Source organism: Sphaeramia orbicularis, chromosome 5 (assembly GCF_902148855.1).
Source record: "Sphaeramia orbicularis chromosome 5, fSphaOr1.1, whole genome shotgun sequence".
NCBI lineage: Eukaryota > Metazoa > Chordata > Actinopteri > Kurtiformes > Apogonidae > Sphaeramia > Sphaeramia orbicularis.
The window spans coordinates 25,983,389-26,009,611 of NC_043961.1; the positions used below are offsets into that span (position 1 = coordinate 25,983,389).

At 37.1% G+C, this 26,223-nt stretch overlaps 1 protein-coding gene across 2 annotated transcripts in view; it reads left to right on the forward strand.

The window, feature by feature from the left end:
* Window positions 1-26,223, forward strand: part of cpne5b (copine Vb) — a 157,718-nt gene that overhangs the window by 116,389 nt on the left and 15,106 nt on the right. For both annotated transcript variants that reach the window (XM_030135190.1, XM_030135188.1), the window contains 7 exons: window positions 9,465-9,506; window positions 9,717-9,792; window positions 13,723-13,776; window positions 14,456-14,517; window positions 18,897-18,943; window positions 22,844-23,025; window positions 24,033-24,160. In XM_030135190.1, the coding sequence (XP_029991050.1) occupies window positions 9,465-9,506; window positions 9,717-9,792; window positions 13,723-13,776; window positions 14,456-14,517; window positions 18,897-18,943; window positions 22,844-23,025; window positions 24,033-24,160 (591 nt within the window). The remainder of the gene's footprint in view (window positions 1-9,464; window positions 9,507-9,716; window positions 9,793-13,722; window positions 13,777-14,455; window positions 14,518-18,896; window positions 18,944-22,843; window positions 23,026-24,032; window positions 24,161-26,223) is intronic.

A 26,223-nucleotide genomic window follows, 5' to 3' on the forward strand; every position in this document is an offset into this window, starting at 1 on the left:
TCGGACCAAATAAAATGATTGGTCAGACTTTTATCAGAAATATATGAGAATTAAACATTTTTGAGTTTCAATACCTGGGGATTTCTTTTACATTTTAGTTTGACACACACTTATTAGGAGCATTTTAAGATGACAAAAGAAAAGTGTAAAAATGCCACATCATACAGTATAGCTTTAAGGCAGAAAACGGCCCAATAAGAATATTTATCAACAACTCCCGAGCAGCACATTAACTCAAGATTGAACTCTGCAAACCTCAAAACACATGTCCACATGTATGCTGACAAGTATGCTGACCACAAGTATGCTGACCACGTTGGCCCCCCTTCAGGGCCAATGTTAATGTTCTCAATGTTAATGACAGGGATTACATGTTGGGGGCTTTAATTATATTTAGCAGTGTTTTCTTATTATAATTTTGCTTCCACACGATGGCTACATTCAGACTGCAAGCAAATGTGGCCCAAATCCGATTTTTTTGCCCATATGTGACCTGTATCCGATCTGTTAGGGCGCTTTCACACTGCATACCTGAGTCTGTACCGTACTTGGATACATTCACAGATGTTGCATTCACAAGCACGTACTGTGGCCCGTGCTCGAGTACGAGTGGGTGTTACAGGGCCGAAACGGTACGTGGTGGTGTGGAAAGAATTCTGTCACTATCCAACCAATGCGGAAGTCAGAAGAAGACAAACCCTTTCATCATCAACCAAGTGACTGTTCTGTTCATTTCTCTACAATGGTGGTAATACTTTTCTCTCTGTTAGCCTGTTTGAGGCAAAGTGAGAAAGAGCGACCTTTGTTGTCCCTGATATATCACTGAGTGGTTCGGTCGATAAGGCGAGCCTATACCACATGGATCCAAGGCTTTTTCAGGAGACAACAGGAGCGCTGTCTATGGTCTCATGGTGATTAGGTCACGTCCGTTCTCGGGCATGGATCGCTTTCACACTGCAACGTACCACACAGGAGTCCACGCAGTCCGTGCCCAGGACTACCTTCTCAGCTGGACTCAGATACGGTACTTGAGCACGGAACGTTTGCATTCACATTGATAAAATTAAGCGGACTTTGGAGTCAAAAATACTCAGATATGGACTCAGATATGCAGTGTGAAAGCACCCTTAAAGACAGTCTGAACAGCACAAGTCCGATTTTTTCAAATGCGACCCAGGCCGCTTTCATATGTGGTCCTAAATCATACATACAAATCATACATATTTGATATTTTGCAATGAGACTTCAGTCTGAATGGCCAGGTCACATTTATCCAACCTTTACACCACTGAAATGCAACAAATGTCACAATTCTGCATCCCAAGAGGAGGAGCAGTGGGAAAAACATTTTTACTTCTGTAAACACAGTGTGTGCCTGCGTGGTCATGTATTACATCAGGACCTCTTTTGCGCATGCGGGTCACTTCAGGGTCGCATTCAGTTCATACTCAAAACTGATAGAAGTCACATTTAATGTGTAATATGAACAAGCCCACAAAAAATCGGATTCCACCAAAAAATCCAAATTGTGCATTAAGACCTGCCGTCTGAACGTAGCCTTTGTCTCTGGAAGCAGTGGCTTACAATAGTTGTTAAATATGTAAAATTATGATAGGTTACTCTTCCCTGTTGGCACATAATTAACGTAGACAGTCTGTGTCAGAGGGGATATGAATTCATTTTCATCCCAGCTTATCTGCCCAGTTTTAATTTAAAAAGAATGTGCCGGGAAGAAAACAAGCTAAATCATGATGGAGCTGAGGGAAGATGAAAAAAGAGTGAGAGACAGGTTGCTTTGGTGGGGGAAATATTTCATGACATACTGTGTCTTTTTTGCGCTTTTCCTTCTTTATTAGTCTCTCACAAAGGCATCTGTCCTGTCTTATGTGCATGCAGTCAAACTCTAATTACTGACAATTCTGAGAAGCTGGTGAGTGCTGGGAAACTGGAATAAATCCCAAACAGACACATAGAAGCAGAGCTACTGATGGAGTTGGCTCATGGATGTATGAGGGTTTGTTTGGGGAATTATTAGGTGAAACTATGTGAGCCCGCCAATTGCACGTAAACTAAAGAAGAGGTCACTACCCTGTCAGAGCTAATCATACACAAGGGACTGAGCTGTGCATCAAAAGCACTTCCGAAAATGCTTGTGTACCATGCAAACATGCGCATATGCCCACACACATGCCGAGGGAGAATAATGAAAAGTGACAAGCCACAAGCTGAAACAGCCTGAAATGCTGCAAGTCCCGAGCTATCACCAAGACAGCACTATAAACAGGTTATATCCTTGTACGTGGGTGAAGAATAAACTTAGCATTTCAGTGTCTGCTTGTTTTCGTGAGGAGTTGGGAAGGTCTGTGTGAGTAATTATAGACTTCTACAGAAACGCTAACAGATTAAGCTGAATTCAACAAACAGCACTTCAGGCTGTCAATGCTTCTGATCTATAAAATTACTGTTTATATCCATCAACTTCCCCTTGAAAAGAGAGCTCCAAATGATTCAAAGAGCATTAATGTGCTAACAGAACATAAATTAAAGCAGGTTAGAGTAATTCCTCCCACATGTATCACTGTCAGACTGCTGGAGAAGTCTATGTTTGAAAGAAATGGAGATCACAAATGTTGGTTAAAAGTTGCGCACAATCACAATTATATTAACACTCCTATAATCAGTGATAGAAATAAATACAATATTCAGTTCCTGGACTTGATTCCCTCCAAACACAGACACTCATTTAATAATCATATAATAACTCAAAGGAGATAGGGATGCACCGATACCGATACCAGTATCAGGTATCGGTTCGATACTGAGTGTGTGTGTAGTAATACTCGTACTCGTAAAAGTGCTCCAATACAAACACACCGATACCACTTGACGGCAATGTCACTTTCACCTCATGGTGCAGCAGGTACGCGGTGGAGGAGTAATGTCAGCAGTGTGGAGATCTTTTAAAATAAACGACGGTGACAAAAGTAATGGTCACTGCAAGTTACGTTAAAGACACAGACAGATACAGATGGAGTGCACTGTAGGTCCTCTGCGTACATTCCACACGTAATTCTGTCCGTTTTTCGGGAGCTAGCAGATGCGTACCCAGAGCCATATAAAGATCATCATATTATCTTATATAAAAGGCTCTGTGCGTACCCAGATGGAGAAGCAGTACCACCGGGAACCGTGGAAGTTGCGGATATTTTCAGAGAGCGACTGTGCAAGTTAGTGAAAAACTACTGACATATTTATGACAACTACCCTCATCAGTATCTACATTAGTATCCACATTAGTGTTACCTCCTCTGTTGTCACCATGTTTGTTATTTCTGACTTTCTTCTTCTTCTCGTTACTCGTTACGTTACTCTTCTTCGTGGTATTTGGCAAGTATGGTTAATAAGAGCCGCGTCCTCTGGTGGATTGATTGAGAAACGCTCATTCCAATGCATTAAATGTCAGTAGCAGCACTTCGTTACAGTCAAACTAATGACAATAACAGTAAAGCACATTTTCAAAAGTACCATACTTTGCGGACTATTGGCTGTACTTGACTATAATCCACACCCACCCCATCTCCAACATCTCACCATCGATTCATTGATGCCAAGCTTACGCGCAGCAGCTCTATTTCCTTTTTCGACAGTCGGATCAATCGTTAGCCCGGAAACCGTAAATTAGCTGCATCATTTTTGAACTGCCGGTTAACAGCACATGGAGAAAAGTAGCGGCTTATGGACCGGAAATTATGGTAACTAAGAACTGTAATGGTATTATTAAGTACTCATATTGGTACTCAGTATAAACATGGCATCAGTGCATCCCTAGTAGGAGAAATAGATTTTTGTTCCACATAAGCTCCTGGACCTCAAAAGCAGTTCAGTGAAAGCAGAATGCGACATGATGTGGCCAAAAATGACACCATGCAGATTTCACATATAGAAAAACCATATGTTGATGTATTAGGGTGTAGTAACAGAACTTGTGGATCCAAATGCTTGTTATCTGTGTTGGCACCCCTCTACTCTCATTCCTACCAAGTCCAAAAAATGTTGGAGAAGAGACTGAAGCACCTCGATCAGCACAAGTATGTCAGTGGAAGATCTATTGCAGATTTATTTGACTTTAATTAGATCAGTGCTGGATGTGTTTCTCTCATTAAATGCACCAAAGGATAATAGTGGAAGTTGGAGCAAGTTTAACAAAGGATTCTTGAGATTTTCAAAGCAGTATTCTACTCCTCTCCCAACTCCCATATCTGAAGAATAGAAAACAGAGCAAGCTGCCACATCTCTGCTAAAGAACATGATGCAGCCTTTTCATCAAATGCAAGGCTTATTCTAGACAAGAAAATAATAAGTACAGAATAAGCACCTGAGAAATAATGCTTGGCTTTCTGTGCCTCGTCTGAGCAAAATAACGCATACTGATTTTTAAAAGCATCTTATGTAGGATTCCACTAAAAAAAATATTATATGGGCTTGTTTAGTTGTAATCCCTGTCAATCACCATTTATGTCTCATAGAGGGTGTGATAGTAAATGTTAAACAGTAGGTTTTATCTTATGTATTCTTGTTTGATTTTGTAAACACATTTCTCACTTTTTTTAGATTCATTTCCTTTAGGCAAGTCTTAAGCTCTTGTATCACATGAGCCGAGATACATTTTCTCTCATACTGATACTGTATTATAGAGTTAATCCTAAATGCTTATTTTAGTTTAGTCTACTTTGGTTTAATTTTGTTTATTGGGGTCCCTAATTTTTACAGTATTTCAACCTAAACAATGCAATAAAAATTTATTCTACTGCCAATATAACTAACATCTATACAATCAATGTACTTCATTTGTGGACAGTATCAATGACTACAATCATTACATACTTATATTAACCCATAAAGACACAAACATCCATCACTGACTAAAACCATCTACTGATCTAAACTGTTTAGTACCTGTTGATCCATTAATCCTATCAATACATGTAAAAAGATGGTGTAAAGTGCAGTTTTTCATCTTTTCATGGTCATCAGATATGACCCATTTGGACATTCAGAGGCTCTGTAGTTACCATGGAAACACTGTCATCTTCTACAACATTGATTCACCAGTAAAACCCATGGAGTTGGATCAATGATAGTGGATGGAAATGCTTGGTTTCTGTTCAGTTAACGATATATCTTACTGAAAAAGTCACTTTCTCTGCAGCTTTCTCTGTTTTTTATATAATAACCCTCAACTTTAAAGTGAGCTTTTATGAACATCTACATGATCAGTAAAATAAACACAGGACAATACCTGATTTATACTGATAAAATGCAAAATACAGAGAATAATATTATAATAAATTGTGATAAATCACTTAAGAAAGGTTAGATATGGAGAAAATTTTATTTGGGAACTGACACAACAATAGCATTGGGTCTTTATGGGTTAATGATTACTACTTTATGCTACATATAATTTTACACATTTTGCTTGTTTCCTTCCATATGTCATATACCCATGATTAACCTGTACATCTCTTCATAAATAACCTCTTGAAGACTGAAAACATCTCAGCACTATCTAATGATAAATTTAAAATATTGTCAGTTTCATTCCAGTTTCACTATGCATGTCTTAATTAGATGCATATTTTTTGGCCAGTGTTTCCCTCTTCCTTCATTTGTTATATCTATGTTCATTCATTCATTCATCTTCTGAACCACTTTATCCTCGAGAGGGTCGTGGTGGGTGCAGGAGCCTGTCCCAGCTACCTGTGGGTGAAGGTGGGGTACACTCTGGATGTGTCACTAGTTCATCACAGGGCTGACATATAGAGACAAGCAACCAATCACGCTCACGTTCACACCTATGGGCAATTTAGATTATATATACGTTGAAATGTCCAAATGTCTCCAACATACTCACCTCCTTGAGTTTGGAAATCTGTCAACAAACATTGATTTGTGTTAGTGATAAATGCAGTTTAGTAATAATGATTGCATTAAAACTTCATGTTTGGAATGGGGTCTAATGCAGTGTAATGTCTAGTAAACAAAAACACACGTTTTGTGTATCAGCCACACGGTGAAAAGGCTCATCTTGACTATGCACCATTCAGCTTTTGCTTGTTACTGATGCAACAAATTCCACCTCTGAATCTTTGCCACAGGCTATCTGTCCACCATTTTTCACTCAGATCTACTGGTAGCTTTTTAAAAAATCTTGCACATGTGCATACACACATGCACATAAAAGCATGCACACATGCAAGGTTAAAGCACATCTACCTTACATCAGTGATTAGGCCGACTGTCCTTCAAGTAGCAGAATCCACTTTAGTCCCTGGTGACAGCGAACATCTGCCATGATCAAATCCATTCCTCTACATGCACTGTGCTTGGGAAGCAACAGACTTATTTTAGCAAAGAGGAGGAGAGCAAGGAAGGAAATGTGACAGGACAAAAGAGAGGAAAAATGAAGGAAAGAGGAATGAAAACAGGCAGGTGTAGTTGAAATACAACTGAAAGAAAACAGAGCTTGAATATTCAAAGCTTCCACTCCACATGAGTACATCACAAAGAGGATGATGAGGATGTGAAGAGGGGTGGATAATGGAAAGCACTTACCACAAGTTGCAAATTCAGCTAAACATTAAATGCAAAAAAAAAAAGGAAAACAAAAAAAAGCAAATTATTTCCTTCACTCTCCATATATTTCACACTGACTTTGTAAACTATGCCTGCTTTTTGTGTGGTACCTAAATCATAATACGTATAATATATTAAAAACATCAAAAGAATGAATTATTTCTCATTCAGAATCTCATTCAGAAACATAACTCAAAGTCTATTTTGATGTCTGATAAATGATCACAGACAGATCTGAGTAATTGGAGCTGTAGAGCCATCCTGTGTCAAATAGATGAATCTGAAGATGAGTCATGTTCATTAAATATTCCTTAGAATAGTAGCTGTGGTTGATTAGTTTTGGAGTGGATATTGTTCTGACACTTGGAGGGCTACTGAAAGGATGAGTCTCTGAGTGCTTTTGATACATCTGCAAGTTAAGATTCAAGATATTTGAAATAAAATGACAGCAAATAGAGCTAGTGTGGAGGCCGTTTCTAGGCTCTTTATTTGTCTAACGTGACTTGCACTACAGCAGAACCACTTCCACTGAACATTGGATAAACTCCTGCATAACCATACTTTCTATTTCTCATTGTTTTACATATATTTTTCCATCTATTTCACTTCTACCTATTCTCTTCTCTTTTAACATGCTGGAAGAGAAGCATTCTGTTTGTACCACCTATATGGGAAGCACATTCTCCCTACCTCACAGCCTTGAAGATAACCTCAAAAGAACAAACTGTCACCACACAACGACATGGGGCCAGGTGGTAGAGAGAAGTTGGGCTTATTTCAGGCATCTTTCAATTCCTCAGTGACAGAAAAGAGTCTCTGATGTACTGCTTGCTTCTATTTTCTTTGGATCTGGGCTGGTGTCAGTACTTGTGTAAGATGAAGTAAGGGAGAGAGGGGAAGCATGGAGGTGAGATCAATGTGACTCTGCAATGAAAGAGACAAAAGAAAGTTTTATTTTCCTCCTCACTCTGCAGGGGCATTGTTTCTGCAGCATTTGTCTTAAGTGTCATGAACGTGGCTTTTTTTCATGATGCTCCTTTGAATGAAGTCAACATGCGTGGCAGATTTTTTTTTTTTTTTTTTTTTTTCAGAAACACAAGCTGGCATTTTCATTTGCACGCAGCAGCTTCTTTTGAGGCTGGTGAGGATCTTAGTTTTCATGCGATAGCCACTTTAATTGATTAACTCAAAGCAAAAAATCCATTTACAAGCAGATTTGTATCCAGGATAATATTTAAGGATATCTGCAAGGTTTTGACGTAGCTTATTTAACTACTGAGATTTTGATTTGCATAAGATCCATTAAATCCCCGGAAGACTCCAGTCATTACAATAGAATTAATCATACAAATAAATTATTATCGTCCTCATCATGATGTTTTACAATATTTGTCACTGAATACTCTGAGGATACATGCCTGTTGCTTCTGCCTACAGTCCTTTTTAATTATAAAAGCTATAATGATGATAATGAAACTGTCACTGAGGCTTGTAGTTATTTTTCCTTAGTGCAATGACTGTCACACTTACTCATACATGCACTATATTTCCAAAAAACACTGATGCTTTTACATGTTTGCCCAATAGTCATTTTTTCTAGGGGTATCTTTGAATTTTAGAAATTATTTGGACATTTTTGAGAGCAGCCTTTGAGCTATTGTCAAATGAATTAACATTTTGTGATTTCTGAGAGCTACTCTTCTTCAGAAAATGGCTGCAAATTGGTCTAATGCCAAAATTATAAAATTAGAGTTATTTTGTCATCACACTGAGGACAACCAACAAGACAGCTTGGAACCACGTTGCAGTAAACAGTCTTTCACTTAGCACATCATAAGATTGTATCTGAAAGCTATGTGGTAAATAAGCACTTTGTTTTTGACATGGGTATTTCAGATTCTATTAACAGTGTTCCTACGGGTCTTAAAAAGTCTTAAAAGTCTTGAATTTCTAAATATGCATTTAATACCTTAAAAAAAAGTCTTTAAAAGGTATTAAATTTGATATGGTAGGTCTTTAGTTATGTTACCATAAACTTGTTCACTGTATTGTGTTTAATTGTGTCTGTTAAAGGTCCAAGCTGCAAAGAAAGAAACGTTAGTCAACTCAATTCCATCCACTCCAACCTGACAATTTATTCTGAAATTAGGAACCAATTATCGCTAACTTTGCAGCCCCTCGTGAGGAATGGAACAGAACGATGGGAATCAAAGTGCTGGAGTAAATAAATACATTTTATTTCTCTTTCCTGTAAAGCCTGAACCATTAAATCATTGACAGAAAATATGGTCCTTCTGAACAACCCAAAAAAAGTTTTTCAAATATCAATTTCCATGTATGATTTTCAGTTTTGTATCATATTTGATACCTCGCGTCTCAATGCTCAAATATTAGTGTTTTTGAACAAACAAAAACATAATATAACACAAGCATGTCTAACAAATTGGTAATTCCTTCTCAAAATTGGGAAAGTTCTGCCTCCTGACAATCTTGTAGTGTCACTGGAAAGGCGAACGAATGGAAAGGTGGAAAGGTGAACAAATTCCTCCCCCCGGTGGATTATCCATCTACTGAATATATCTAATTGTATACATCAGGTTTTTCAAGGGGAAAAAAATCACACGGATCAAAATTCATGTATCAAATATGATACGTTCAGCGTTATAGGGTTAAATTCTAGGAGTCATGAATTTTTGCCAGTATGGCCATGAAATTGCTATTAAATTCTGTTCTAAGTCATCTTTAAAAGATGTTAACAAGTCTTAAATTCAAGGTGCCGAATCCCACATTTCATCACCATCTAAATGTATGTTTCTTTTTTTATCCAGAACAATCAAGGTGGAGGTGTATGATTGGGACCGGGATGGAAGGTAACTACTATGATGTGAACACAGCGTTACAGCATTCACTTAAAATTCATCAAATAATACGAGCAGAAACATGACTGAATTTGAGCTTTGAGTGGTGTTTTTTATCCTGTCACAAAGATGCGTGTTGTTCCAACTGTCTGTTACGTTATTTGTACCTAATATTTTCATACCCACTGGTGTTTCTCTTCCTGTATTCCTTCCTTCTCCCAGCCATGATTTCATCGGGGATTTCACGACCAGCTACCGAGAGTTAGCTCGAGGGCAAAGCCAGTTCAATGTGTATGAGGTAAGTAATTCCAGTATTTTTTTTTTATTTTTTTTTTATGTCTGCTCTTGAGATCCCAAGTCCCTGAATATGATGAATGTCTTGGATCTGGTTTCAGAAGCGAGTGACATTTCTACTGTATCTTTGACATCACTGTTATGATTGTCATTACTTTCACACAGTCCTCTCCATGGATATCCCATTTTTCTGCAGTCAACACATGCATTTATTCATGTTCCAAAAAAAACAGAAAGTTATTCCACAGATTTTTAATGAAGGGCATTTGTAAGGCATGGTATGCATCTCCCCAAGCGGTCATATATCCAATTAAAATGATTCTGCCCACGTATTTCTTTTCAAAATTCAAGATTTATTTTACCACTATAATCACATGGATGCTGATGCACATAGAAATGGAGCTATTAGCAGGGGTGTAGAGGCAGGATTAATAGGAGAACAAAGGATATGGAATCACATCACAGCTATTTCTCAGTGCCTCTCATGGGACGGCTTAAGTTGTCCCTTTACGGCACAAAATAGATAAAACAGATCTGTGTGCAAATAACGAACACGATGTCTCAACACAGATTTTAGCATTGATGGGCAAGGCAAGAGATGACACAGCTGCGGTGAATGGCGTGGAACAAAACAGAACCAAATTATGATTTCATACAAAAAATTAACTCTGTAAAGCCTGAACCATTAAATCATTGACAGAAAATTCCAGTTCTTTGAAACTGGAGCCATATTGGTCCTTCTGAACAACCCAATGTTTTTTTTTTTTCAAATATCAATTTCCATGTATGAGATTCAATTTTGTATTATATTTGATACATTGGGTCTCAATGCTCAAATATTATTACTTTTGAACAAACAATAACATACAAGAAAAGCACTTGGAGAGCGCAGACCTCCGCCAAGGCAGATCAGTCCCCCCCCGATCACCACCAAAATTTAATAACTTGTTCCCTGTGCCAGTGTCAACATTTCCTGAAAATTTCATCTAAATCTGTCCAGAACTTTTTGAGTTATCTTGCTAACAGACAAACAAACAAACAAACAAACAATACAAAAAAATAAATAAATAAATAATAATAATAATAATAATAATAATAATAATAATGATAATAAACTGCATTTATAAAGCAGCAGAAAAGTGCTGAACAGACAAACAAACAGAAAACATAACCTCCACCATTCCTTGGCGGAGGTAACTATAACACAAACATGTCTAACAAATTAGTAATTCCTTTTCAAAACTGGCAAAGTTCTGCCTCCTTCCTCAATTGTAGTGTCACTTGAAAAGCCTCTGATGAGTGAATTCCTTCCCCCTGGTGGATTATCTGTGTATTGCATGTATCTAATTTTATACATCAGCTTTTTCAAGAAAAAGAAAATCACATCGATCATGTAGAGGGCTTCAAAACTCATGTATCAAATATGATACGTTTGGCATTATAGGGTTAAACATGCATTTTTCAAATTTCCGCAACTAGCTGAAATTTGAAATCAAAAGCGCGGACACGTCAATACCTTTATGCTTCCTTGGTTTTTGTGGTATTTAGCCGATGGACAAATACCTGCCTTTTGGATGTCAGCCCCATTACACGCCACCGTTGATTCCTCTCTACCTCCTAGTGAGACTGAAAGGCCCTTTAGTTTTTGCATCAGCAGATTGTTCAGTGTGTCAGACAAATTGCTATCCCTCTATGTTAAATTAGGGGCTGTCACTTTCATGCCTAGCAGCCATAGAAAATCTGGGTAATGAGCTGAGACGTCTTTGGTCTCAGGACTGACATTTCCCTCTTGTCGTACAACCGGTAGGATAGTGGTTAAAGTAAAGGCAAGTGTTGAACCTTAAGCCTGTCTCACCAGTCGATTCATGCCTGAATTCTCAACATTCCCCCTGTCCTGGTATGTATAAGATGAACTGTTTACACATTCAGTTTTTACAGTGCGATCAATCTCACCCAGCTTTCCCATCTGTTTCTGCTCTGTCAGTCACACAGACTTATCATTCATCCTGTCTCCCACCCACATACACATTTTCCCTATATATATTCCTGCCAATTTAAAAGGTGTAAACATGGGGAGGTTATGGTTGCGAAAAGGATGTGGTGAACATTTTGATATTAATGAGTAAAAAAAACCATAGATGTGAGATGAATGCAGAAAAGAAGAAATTATAGGGAGTGTCACAGTAATTATAGGCTTATAATCTTGCAGTTTAGTGGGATGGATAAAATGTTGACTAATTGTGTCACAAAATGTAAATGAAGAACGTTGGCTGAAAAACAAATCATTAAAGGAGAAGTGTGTAAAATTTATGGGGATCAGCAGAAAATTAGTATAACTGCACTAACAACTGCAGTTTCATCACTTTCATTTGCATAAAATGAGCATTTTGCTTTAAAATTTGCATTTTGCATTGGATTTTGGGAGTTAGGCTGAACAGTGTGACCAGACATGCATATATGTTTATACTGATATGGATATGTTTTATATTTGTGCTTACCTGGCCAAGGACTGCAAATGGAAATTTGCTTGTAGCTAAACCTAGTGTAATATTCTTTCCCTCAGCTTAATGTTGTGTACATATTGTACCTGTAAACTGAAATGAACTGAACATAAGGAGCAGATCTACTTCCAAAGAACCTCTAATTTTGCTTCCATGTTTCTACAGAAGCCCAGAATGGACAAACACTTTGTGAATTTCTATCTAGCTGTTTTTATTTGCATTTTCAGTTTTAACATAAAAATTACAAGCAGAAGAAACAGATGGAAACCACTGACAAAATGCCACCACATTAGTAGGGCTACTCAGAGAAGTGTTTGACCACAGCTTTGAAAAACTGGGGAAAAGTTGAAAACGCATTATACAGTATGATCCAGATTTAGTGGTTTCAGTGGAGCAAAAGCTAAATCCAGCTTCAGGTTTTTGTCAAAGACCTCTTTTTGTATCTATTGCCAAGTGTGGTATGCTATTATATGTGATTCTATATCAACTGGAAAAGCCTGTAAACTATTATTTTTTAACTATTATTATTATATTGCCTGTTTGTTTAACCCATAAAGACCCAGTACTACTTTGGTGTCAGTTCCCAAATGAAATTTTCTCTATATTTAACCTTTCTTATGTGATTTATCACCGTTTATTATGGTATTATCTTCCATATTTCAGATTTTACCAGTATAAATCAGGTATTTTCCTGTATTTAATTTATTGGTCATGTAGATGTTCATAAAATCTCACTTTAAAGTTGAGGGCTATTATATCAAAAACAGAGAAAACTGCAAAAAAGTTACTATTTCAGTAAAATCTATCATTAACTGAACATAAACCAAGCATTTCCATCCACTGTCAATGATCCAACTCCATGGGTTTTACTGGTGAATCAATGTTGTGGAAGATGACAGTGTTTCCACGTTCACTACGGAGCCTCTGAACGTCCAAATGGGTCATATCTGATGACCATGAAAAGATGACAAACTATTTTACACCAATTATTTACACGTATTGATAGGATTAGTGGATCAACAGGTATTAAACAGTTTAGATCAGTAGATGCTTTTGGTCGGTGATGGATGTTTGGGTCTTTATGGGTTAAGATCAAGCATTCAGCATTTTGACATTTAAGAGAAAGCCACAGTAGACATTAATACACATGTAGAAACGACAGGGTTTTTAGTTGGTTTCATTCTTCACCTCCACTTCTACATGCCACTAAATCCCACACACTGGCTCTGAAACAGATTTTATAGCAGGCGTATTTAATATTTCAATTGTGTGTGTTATGTTGCACATGATTACACTGGGTTGTACATTAATATTCATGAAATAGCATTGTTTGCAGCTTTAAGCCTCAATGCTGCAGTTCACTTGTAAAATGACAGCATACCCATGCTATTTTCCCTTGGAGATGACCTGTACTTCGTCTTATTTAATTCTAGGTGATAAACACCAAGAAGAAAATGAAGAAAAAGAAATATGTCAACTCTGGAACAGTGAGTATTTGCTCAGCCGGCTAATGAGTGCTGGCACCGTGCCTCTTTTCTGCTCTGCACCGACTTCTCCTCTGTTAAATGATTCCCTCTTATCATGCAAGAAGATGCCAGTCTGTGCTTTCTAGGTTGTGAAAGCAGGTTTTCTTATATCACACACCAGATAATTAGGACGCTGAGGCTTTGTTGATTTGGTCAACTTCAAAAAATTCACTAAAACAACAGTGCAAACATTAACAGTATAGCTGTATGATTATGTTGTGTTACATAGACAAACTGTATATTACATTCTGGACCACATGCAGCTGAATAGGATGTGCTTTGTGTTATGCAACCGAACAGAAGATGAACGTACCACAGAATTTAATGGGAAAGATCCTAAAGTTCAAAGCGGCCATCACAAGCTGCTGCCTGACAGACCCATTTTCACACAACTCCATTCCTTACTGTGTTCACGTAATGCATACAAATGCATCCCATCCTCTCTGCAAACCTGTCCTCTGGCAAAGTAAATGAGTCAGTTATCAGGACACAGCCGGCTCACATTTTAGACCAGAGTGATCCTCAAGACCTAAACTGAAGCCGTTTTTTTTTTTTTTTTTTTTTTTTTTTTACGTTTTCAGGGCGAAAATGTTCACACCACTGTGTTTAATCAAACGTCTCTAATTCCCTTTCATTTCAGGTGACCCTTCTGTCTTTCTCAGTGGAGTCTGAGTTCACATTCTTAGATTATATTAAAGGAGGGTGAGTACTGGATTACATCTGTATATTTAAAATAGGCTAAAACAGTAATAATTTATCGTGACACAATTTTATATCATATCTAAATCTAACTTTTATTCCACTGTCATGGATGAAAGTTTTGGCTGAGACACTTTGCATAAATATTATTTATGTAAAATCTTTTAAATTTATAAAATGTTTAGAACTGTTCGTCTGTGTAGCTCATAGACACGAAGAAGATAAACCTGTAGTCCCTGAAGCAGCAACATTTGTGAAAACACAATCTATGTCAATGCCAAAGCTTTTCGCTGTATACCATGATGTTTCTTAGAAATCAGCGATTTGGATTATTGTAATATAGTTTTATATTGTGTTAGTTAACCGTATTGGTGTGTTGTTGGGTTTTTAGTTTATTATTGTACACTAGTGAGACACAGACTAAAAATAATAATCATATTTCATACTGCTCCATTGTATTATTTTATACTTTTATGAAAGGAACAAATGAACTACTGAACTAAACTAAACTAAACACAAAACTAAACTAAACTAAACTGAACTAAACTGTCAAATAAAACAGAATATTTTATTCTTCTTATTTTACTTCATTTTACTTTTTGATTTTTAGAAAAGTTTTAAATTACCATCTTTTGGCCAAAGATCAACGCTTAAACTTGAAATAACAGAGAAAGAAACAGTAGTCTACAAGTAAAATGCCTCCACAATAAAAGATGTGGAACTTTACCAAGTTTGAGTCACTAATTAAGAAGTAAAAAAATCATGTAGTTTCTAAGACACAGTCTTAGGTCAAAATGAGAAATTCTGAAAATTAATGAGAGAATGGGATTTACTCAAAAGGAGTGTTTGTCTCAGAGCTACTAGATCTACTACAAAACAGTCTGCACATTAAAATACATTAACTTTTCAGACTGTTTCTAGTGTAAGATTTATAGCTCTATTGTATAGATGTACATATAAGTGTAATAACAGTTATACATTGAAAACATGAGCGTACCAGCACTTTGCTCATTTGTTTTCCAATTCATCTTATTACAGTTTGGAAGATTTTGCACATTTAATCAATGTGGGAGATAAACCATAACAAATTGTAGTGTTGTAGTCAGGACCGCACCATCCAAGACCAAGACATTTCAGAGACCAGAGGGTTTTGAGACCAAGACAAGACCAAGACTTAAGGGTCGAGACCAAGTGGGGACCAAGACCAAGGCAGGTGGAGACTGAGACAAGACCAAGACTGTACGTACAATGAAAAATTATTAGAAGAGTGAGCAAAGTAAGAATTCTCTATTTTAAGACTGATTTACAGTAACAGTAACAGTGACAAACATGCTCTGCACTTTTTTTCAGAGCATCACAATGCAGGAAATCCCAATTGTTAGTTTATTTTTTGTCACTCGTGTTGTCACTCATGCTTTGTGTCTGTATGCAGTCATTGCTGGGGAACCATGGGAAACAAATCAAGCAACCAGTAACTGGTTGTTTTGATATAGATCCCTTTCCACTCTAATCAGTGGCGTGAGCAGATAACTTAACAGCGGTAGTCTCGACTGGTTGCGTCTTAACCCGTAAAGGCCCAGTGCTACTTTTGTGGCAGTTCCCATATGATTTTTTCCTCTAAATTTCCCCTTTCTGAAATGATTTATCGCCATTTATTGCAATACCAACCAACCAATATTGCCCTTTGTGTTTTGCATTATTTCAGTGAAAATCATGTATTTTCCTATATTTAATTTACTGATCATGTAGATGTTCATTAAAGCTCAGACTGAAATTGAGGGTTGTTCTATCAGAAACAAAGAAAGCTGAAGAAAAAAGTGACATTTTCAACAAAATATATCATTAACTGAGCAGAACACAAGTGCCTCCATCCACTGTCATTGATCCAACCCCATGGGTTTTACCAGTGAATCAGTGTTGTAGAAGATGACGGTGTTTCCATGGTAACTACGGAGCCTCTGAATGTCCAAATGGGTCATATCTGATGACAATGAAAAGATGAAAAACTGTATTTACACCAATTATTTATTTGTATTGATAATATTAGTGGATCAGAGGTTATTAAACAGTTTAGATCAGTAGATAGCTTTGGACGCTGGTGGATGTTTGGGTCTTTATGGGTAAAATCCGACCGAGACAAGACTGAGAAAAAATGCATCTGAGACCGAAACGACACCAAGACCTTAAAAAAAGTGGTCTGAAGACCAAGACCAGTCTCGAGCACTACAACACTAACAAATCATAAACCAGCTTAATGGTTTGACCTTTATTGTGATAATGATCACTATAGACTGACCTGAAAATTTGTATCATGATAACATTTTTGACCATACTGAATCAATAATTTAAAAGATGAAATTGTATTTTTACCTTCGCTAATGTGATGTGCAAAATTAAGGAGGCAACACATGCAACAAAGTGCTTGCTGACATGTAGTTAAAGTGGTTTAACTATGTTTATTTGCCTAAAGAAAGGGCTATTTTCATTATTCTGATAGTAGCACCGTAGTACAGTGGCTAAAGTGAGATGTTGATATCTAGAAGTTCATAGAAGGCACAGTATGCAGTGTTAAAATATCAAAGTGTCTTCACATCCGTAGTCCCAGAGTTGGAGGTTGGGGTGTGAATATTAAGTATTTCCCAGGTGAAGTGTGCCTCTCAGGCTGGTTGGGCTCTGCTTTGATCCCCACTGTCCCATCACAGCGGGTCGGCTGTCGGGGGTTTTATGGGCTGTGCCAGGGCTGACAAGTGTGACAGACTTGGCTGACAGCTCATGGCTTTGGCTGATCTACGATACAATAACCTTAAGGTTTATTGGCCTCACTTCAAAACATATCATCCTCATCAGTCTGCCCCCGAACATTTCTCTGGCATTTACTGAATGACATGTTAGCACTGGTTCTTGCAAAAGTGGAGTCTTTGCTTTTCAGTGATGTAACATTGATGAAGTTAAGAAGATATGTCACTTCACCTTCTCTTTGGGGGAGAAACATCACATGTATTTTGGGAATTTAGAGTTGTTAAAGCCATTTTTTGTATTATGGTGCTTTAGAGTTTTCAGCATAATGAAAACCAAACCAGTAGAAATGATATCTTACCAGACAACCACTGCTACCCTAAAAAGAGAGGAATATTCTGGCTGTTCAAGGCATTCAACGTATTTCAGCTCAGTGAGACGCTCTGTAAAAGTGTGACTACGCACAGTTCAGAAGTGGGACAGTGAGGACGTGATATGCTTGGAATATAAATATCAGGTCCATCTCACTATGGTAATGATGCTTCAGGACACATCATATGGATTAATGATTTAGACAACTTTAGCTTTTACCTCCCTAGAATTTAAATTAGGCTGAAATAGTGGTAGAAAATGGATGAGCTTCAGACAGGAAAACTGAGTGGGCTGGTGTCTAGGTCAGACAAATAGGAATATTTAGGGTTTTGTTGTTGTAGTCATGTTAAAAAGAATGAAAAAGAGGAAAAGAGATAAATACTGCATAGAGTAAGTTTTTTCTAACACTGACCTTTAAGTCTTAAGATCGAACGTGTACAAACATAGATTGCATATGTGAATGTCAGAGTTTAGGAAGTTCCTTAATAAGAAAGGGGGGAAAAAAAGAACTTGTTCACAGTTTGCAAACCTATTCCCATGCAGAGATAGTCATATATTCAAGAATCCTCATAAATTAATAAAATCACACAATTAATGCGAAGGATAGCAAGGTCAGGCTGTGGCATATTCTCCATTCCCATCACAAACTGAAAGGTTAATGTGAATCTTTAACTCATTCATTTTATTATCATTCTTTTCACTTTCTCTCTCGTGGCCCTCACAGATAATGAGAGACCGTCATTCAGGCCCCCGAAGGCCTCGTCTCATTGTCGTAAATTAGGAAGAAGAGGGGAGTGCTTCATCAACAGGGAAAATTGGATTATGATTTGCTCTTAAGTGCTCCATCAGTCTAATTGCTTGTTACCCAGCTCAGTGTCTCAGAGGCTCCTCAGCACCTCTTTGTCTCCTCCTCATCCTCAAAAGTCAGATAAATAGATTAATCGCTTAAATCTTGTTTGATAGCTAAGTTAGTGCACTTTGTGTCCGAATCAAAATGAGAAAAAAAGGAAAGAAATGGTGATGAGAATATGAAATATTGATCCATTTCCAACTTTGTCATCTTCAAAAATAAATGCCATACGATTGTATATAATGTGTGTGTGTGTGTGTGTGTGTGTGTGTGTGTGTGTGTGTGTGTGTGTGTGTGTGAGACTCAGGGTGAGGGCGCTGATGTTTAATGAAGTCTGGCATGTTGTTATTACTTGCTGGTCTTAGTCGTTGATTTTTTTTTCTTTTTTTCCTCTACCATGTCCTCCTCTCCATCTACCTTATAGGACACAGATCAATTTCACTGTGGCCATTGATTTCACAGCATCTAATGGTGAGTGATACTAACAACAAAGTGTGTGAGTGTGTGTGTCTGATGGGGGCAACAACAGATAGTAGTGCTCTTTGACTGTGGCGTGTCCAATTTCAGAATCAATCACACAAACACACAAGTAGACACACATACTCTATAGACGTTGTAACCTGAGTGATAGCCTTTTAATGGACAACTCTTATCCCTAAATGTACTAAATAATGGTTTTAGCAGGTGTTAGAACACTTAAACCCTCTATTCATTAGTTTTGACCAGCCTACCTGAAAAGACTGATTGATTTCTCATTACACATATGTCTAAAAGAGTAATATCTTCAAAAAAAAAAAAAAAAAAAAAACATATGAGTGTCTATATAAATCACACTAGTTCATTTAAAGGGGTGATATAAAGTATAGATATTTCAAACTATCAACAGGGTTAAGTCATGTACCAGAACACACATAAGACCACCAGAACCATTAATGAATCACCGCTGTATATCCATAGATTGACTGACTCACTAAATGAATATAAAGCTCACACATCCAAATTATGGTATCATCAAGTTTTTGTCTTCAAATAAATGGTTATTTTTCAGTAAAAATAACACTGTTTTATTATCTTCAAATCCAGCATCAGCTGATAGTTTACATTATAGCTCTGTTAGCTTAGCTTGGTTTTTAGACACAAAATAGCCACAGTAAAACCACAAATCTCCTCTGCATCCTATGTGGTTCATATTGTCAATAACTGCATGAAAGATCTGTGTGGAATCATCTGAACAGGGTTAAACTTTCACAGTTTAGTCTGAACTGTGGATCAACAAATGGCAACTTAGCAAAGATAATGACATTGGGTAATAACTTTATACCTTCATTAGCCTCAACCCCCATTGGATTTAATATATTCTGTTCATATCTCTATAATCCATCTTTGGTTAAACTTCAGAGCTCTTTATTCTTAACAATTAAAAAAAATGTCTAATGAAATACTCCACAGAGCCCAATTTTATAATAATTTAAAAAAATATGCAAAAAATAAAAAATAAAATTTAGTTATGACCTCTTAAAACAAACACTTCTAAGTATATTTTAGCTGCAGTTAAAGTTATGAAATTCAAAATAAAATAAATTTTCAATTCACAATGACTTAAAAGAATGTTGAATTTAGTTAAATGAATATGGAATGTCCTTAATAAAGTAATAGTAGTGCATAAAATGTCATTATTGTATTGAAGATAAATGACTACATATACCCTTCAATAACATACATGTGTTTCTTTGCAAAATACACAATTCTCAAGATATTTCCAAAATGTTCTACCATACAGGCAACCATATAACAAGTAAAATTTAACTTTTTGTGCAGTCTTACACAAAGTACATTTATTATTAACTTCTAGAAGTCTTTATACATGATTGTTGGCAATTTTATGTGATATTTTTAAAATTAGTCTAAAATTAGCATTAGAGTAGTTCAGTAATATCATAATTCACTCATTGCTTGTGTTTATCTCTGCCAAAAGCATCCTTAAACAACTTCAAATCCTGCACACCCACACATCTAATACTCGGTACTTAACACATATAGAAACAGAAAATGTGTAAGTGTGGTTTAACAAGGAGGCAGCTTGTTTTTCAAGGGATTTTCTTAGAATCATTAGTTTGCTATTATCCCCAGAGACTTAAGTACTTGTAGTACTTGAGACATTATCTCGACAGTGGGAGCTTACTCCAGAATAAATGTGTCTTAGTGGTGGCTAACTTTAGCCACCAGAAAAAGACAACATTAAAATTAGTCTTCTACATACGAGAGCTTCACTTTAATGTAATTACACTATATCGCATCCGTAATTAATTAAGCCTGAATACATTAGCCTGCTCTCTATGGATTTTTTGATTCATTAATGTGGATTATAATTACATTGCAGTTAGATTCATCTGTCCGTGTGTCTGTCTGCACCTGGAAATCAAAATCTACAGCACGTTTTACTTTTTCAGCTCTGGATGTGGATCCGGATTATAGAATTTTCTGAAGAATCTTTGACCATTGGGAGAAAGTGCAGCTTATGACGTTGTGTTTTTTTTCTGAAATGAAAGCTGCTGTTCTCTGATAAAGTCACGCACAATACATGACAATATGTTGCAACACAATCAGTTTCTTACTGATTTGCAAGATGATCCAAAACTAAGAGCATAGTTTTAAATCTATCATCTTTGAATGCTGATTTCAGATTTGGCATTTGCAGTTGAGTGCTTCTATGAAACTGGGTTCATTTTGGTACCTGGCATTTTGCCAGATTTTTAGACCCAATAATAAAAGAGAAATTTAGATGTATTTCCCCCCAGGATGTACCTAATGATGACCTCAGATAAATACAAAAAAATTATACTCTTGTTTTGAGCCATCCCAAAATTAATGAATTTTTAATCAAATATTGGGGCCAAAAACAGGACCAAAATTGGGACATGAAAAACTACCTAGGTGTCATTGCATTTTATCTGGACCACATGGTTTGAAATGGTCTCATATACCGCTATAAATAAAGGCAGTGTGTTAAATTTGATGATCCTAGTGGTTTTTCTAATCCAGACATGCGGGTTTTTCATGAATCTGCAGTCTCATTCCAGGTTTTGTATGTAACCCATCGTGTCCACTGACGTTACATGAGGAACCTGCCCAGTTCAACACATATAAATCACGAATGATTTTGCAACAGCGGTAATTTTTGTGAAACACTCTGCCTCACATACTTAGTTCAAATCACAAGATGTACCTGTGAGAGAATAAAGAGATATTAAAAAAAATAGTAGCACGTAATTTTCGTGTCCTTTTTACCGTGGTACATACAGATTTTTGTATTAATATAATGTAAAATAATATAAAAATGTGTTTTGTCTGAAAAATAGTTTCTGTTTTATCTCAGTAAGTATTTAATTTTAAAATAGACCCAAAGTGCTTCCAAACTTGCTTCATAACATTAGTTTACATCTAGTTTGAATTTTTAGCCCCCATGTCCTGTTTTTAGGGACCAGTTTAATAGAAGCACCCAGTTACTGATCATTCATGTTTCCTTTTCGATTCATTAATACTCCGTCTGATAACAGATAATGACACTGAACTGAAATCGCATTACGCTACTTTATTTGCAGTTGTAGGTATGTTTTGCAAAAAGCTCATAACTGCCACTTTAACAGGCAAAAAATAAAGCAAAGTAACATGCAACATAATGGAAACTGTCGATACCTGATAAAATATGACTAAAATGACTCCAGGCTCCACCAATCAGACATAAAAGAGAAACAAATAATAAATCCATGCCAACTTCAAAACAACTGTTGAGAAAAACCTGAATCTGTATCATGAATCCTTGGGAGTATGTTTAAAGGTTTTAAGGAGCTGATTTGTAAGATCCACCATGCTGGAGGGTCTCTGATTTTCTAATTACTAAAGGAAAATTATATTAGCATGTCTTTTCCAATCCTGACTTGAGTACACAGCTTGATGAGCCAAGCAGCAGAATTCCTGATATATGATGTCAATAAATATTGGTACTCCGAGTGCAATCGCAATGTTTTCAGAGACATTTCCAAAACCCCTCCAACTGTGCTGCTAACACTCATCTGTCTCTACACTAGGGACATTGGAAAAAGTCACAGTAAATGACCTTTATTAGGCTCTAAATGTTCTTTTCATTTGTCATCTGGAGGTTGACATCCATTCTCTGCCAGTTTAAGTTCTAAAATAGTTTATAATTTATCACATTTGGATTGAACACAATAACACTACCTCGTTGACCTGATAAATTCCAAGGGAAAAAAATATTAATGTTGTGTGTGTATGCTGCATCAGTAATATTTAGCATCCAAGAGGTGATACCTTCCCATGGTGGTGATAATGTGACACCATTGATCTCAACAGGGAACCCTTCCCAGTCCACCTCGCTGCACTACATGAACCCGTACCAGCTGAATGCCTATGCCATGGCCCTGAAGGCTGTCGGGGAGATCATTCAGGACTATGACAGTGACAAGATGTTCCCTGCTCTCGGCTTTGGAGCTAAACTGCCCCCCGACGGACGGGTGTCACATGAATTTCCACTGGTGAAGTGAACCTCACGCTACCTGACCTTTAATAAACTGCAACACTTTGTTCATCTAGCTCAGCTTTAGGCTATTTATGTTTTTTTTATGTATGACTACAAACATAATAGACATTTTAGGAAATTGTTTACTAAGAGTAAGATGAGAACAGGAATATTTGTTGGCTTAATGCAAAACATAGATTTATTTGACCCTTTCATGCATGAATTATGAGACCCTTAATCAAGAGTGTTTTTATTCCTCTTTAGACGTTAAAAAAACAATGCGATTGAAAAATTTTTATGAGCCTATTTTTCATGGAGTTGAAGCTGGACACCATGCATTTCATTTTTGAAGCAAAGAAACATGTATTTACTGATATACTGTGAGAAATCTATGAAATAAAGACATTTTTAATGCTGCTAATCTGATGTTTTCTCACATTTTGACATACTCTAATGCTTGTCACTACTCACTTCATGGAGATAATATGCAAAAATAAAACAACTTTTGTGTTAAAAAAAAAAAAAAAAAAAAAAAAAAAAAAAAACTGTTAATTGCAGTCTAATAACAATAACAAGTATTTAATTTACACTCAAACATGTTAGTGCAGATCAGGTTTATCAAGAATAGCAAAGTTACAGTAATGGTCTGAATTGCAGTGTATGGTATGATGCATGTTGGCTGATATGGAACTAAAACAACAAAATCCATGAACATACAAGAGAACATCAATAGAATAGCTGTCCACTGTAGTGACCACTATGCATGAAAGGGTTGAAATATTACATCTACCTTTTGGCACATAAAAGCGTATTTGTGGTTTAGGGTTAAGATAATTTAGGCTAAATTAACCATCTAGTGGCTATAGCTTCACATATAATTGACAAATAACCAAGGATCAACCCTCAAACTACTGGCAAGAAACCACCTAAGTGTGGGATGTATCTGAAAATATCCAACTATCATATATTTATAGTGGACTTGAACTGATTTGCTGCCTGTCCGGGTGTTTTTCCTCTCTTCAGAATGGAAACATGGAAAATCCTTACTGCAACGGTATCGAGGGCATCTTAGAGGCGTACCACCAGAGTCTGAAGACTGTGCAGTTGTACGGACCAACCAACTTTGCCCCTGTGGTCAACCATGTTGCAAGGTGAAAGAATAATTCAATGTGTTTCATGCATCAGTTTATACTTGTTTTCCAATTGCAGAAAAAGAACTGTTGTTTTATTCAACTGAGGATCTGCACACGTGGCTGTTTAACCTACAGGGGTTGGACAAAATAATGGAAACACCTTCACCTCAAGATGATAATGCCCCAATCCATTCAGCTAGAATTCTTAAAGAATGGCATGAGGAACATTCTAATGAAGTTGAGCATCTCGTATGGCCGGCACAGTCCCCAGACCTCAACATTATTGAGCATTTATGGTCAGTTTTAGAGATTCAAGTAAGACGTCGATTTCCACCACCATCGTCTCTAAAAGAGTTGGAGGGTATTCTAACTGAAGAATGGCTAAAAATTCCTTTGGAAACAATTCACAAGTTGTATGAATCAATACTTCAGAGAATTGAGGCTGTAATTGCCACAAAAGGCGGACCTACACAATATTAAATTATATTTTGTTGATTTTTTAAGGTGTTTCCATTATTTTGTCCAACCCCTGTACTTTATCAACTTGAAACTCCAAAAATCCTCTCTTTGTCAAGTTTATTAACAGTGTAACAGTATTTGGATCAACACACCTATTAAAATCCTAATGACTAAAAACAGTAATACCCATTGTGTATTGGGGGACACATTAAGTCAGATATGGGGATACTCTATTTCCTTTTATTTTTGCCACTTTTTATGCAGATTTATGATTATCATTTATGTAAAGCAAAACACAAAATTCATGCACAAAGGCACAGTTGCAAAGACAATAGTGTGTAATAGGCTTTCAGACAGGCTTTCTGCATTGTTTTCAAATATTTATTGTGATGTAGATCAACATTGTCTCATTCATCCCTCATGACTAGTCCACACCTCTATTCATGATTTACTCTTCTGTTCCACTGTGTATTTGTTAGGGAAAGTAACCTCTTGCATAGAAATTACTTGCAACTTTCAGCACATTCAAAACATATCCCACATTTATGTTTTAGGATGATTTCAGTATGTTTATTTTTGTTGATTTATTTTACTTTTATTTTACCAGGTAGGTCCATTTGAAACCAGTTCTCATTTACAATGACGACATTACCAAGAGGCAGCAGTCAGACGTCTCATACCAAATGTAATTTTAAAAATCACAATATACAGTGCTAAACCCAGGTAACAATTAGAGACAAGTGCAGTGATCATGGACTATTGACTGAAATGAGATTTTGAAAGAGGAAAATGGGATGAGTAATTGATTCCAGTCACTGGAAGCAGCAAAGTGGAAGGAGATGCCGAAGGAGGTGCAGGTGGATAAAATTGCTTTAGCGCAAGTTATAGGAGTTAAGCATTGAGCGGAGATATGAGGCAGTTTTATAAGTGAAAGGAACTTTGTAAAGGCACAGATTCTAGTGTAGCATTTGGCATGAATGAAATGATGACCAGTTGACTATAAGTGATAGTTGTGTGCAGGGTGCGATTTGTCAAAAACCAGAGGGGGGGGGGGGGGGTTGTAGTTGGAGTGGGGGGCAGTAGTTATCTACGTGGGAGTGCGGTCCAGAACTAACCTAACTAACGCTGGCGTGAAAGGACAAGTCCCAGCCTGGGTTTCACTCCTCTATTACACGGTGGACCTTACACAAAATTTTCACAATTTCTAACCTGGATCCACTGGACCCCCTCCACTGCTATATGGGCCCTCCACGAATGCTTGGGCCCATGAAATTGTCACGTTTAACACCCCCCACCCCCACCCCCCCCACCCCGTTTACAGTGCCCCAATGTATGGGGATGTTTGTGAATTCTGAGACTGCTGACAGTTCGGTTCAGGTGAACATTAGTGCCAGTAATGTAGGATATAGGTGTAAGAAAACTGTCACAACCTGCCTGTTATTTCAGTTAGTTGGTTGCCCCCCCCCCCCCAAGGATAAAATTTATTGAGCAGAAGTAGGGATGTAAAAACAAGAGGTGGGGGGGGGGGTGATCCCCCCAATAAGTCGCACCCTGGTTGTGTGTAGCACTAGTGATAAAGCAACAATAGTGAAGCCGACTGAATGCCTACAGCACATTTTGGC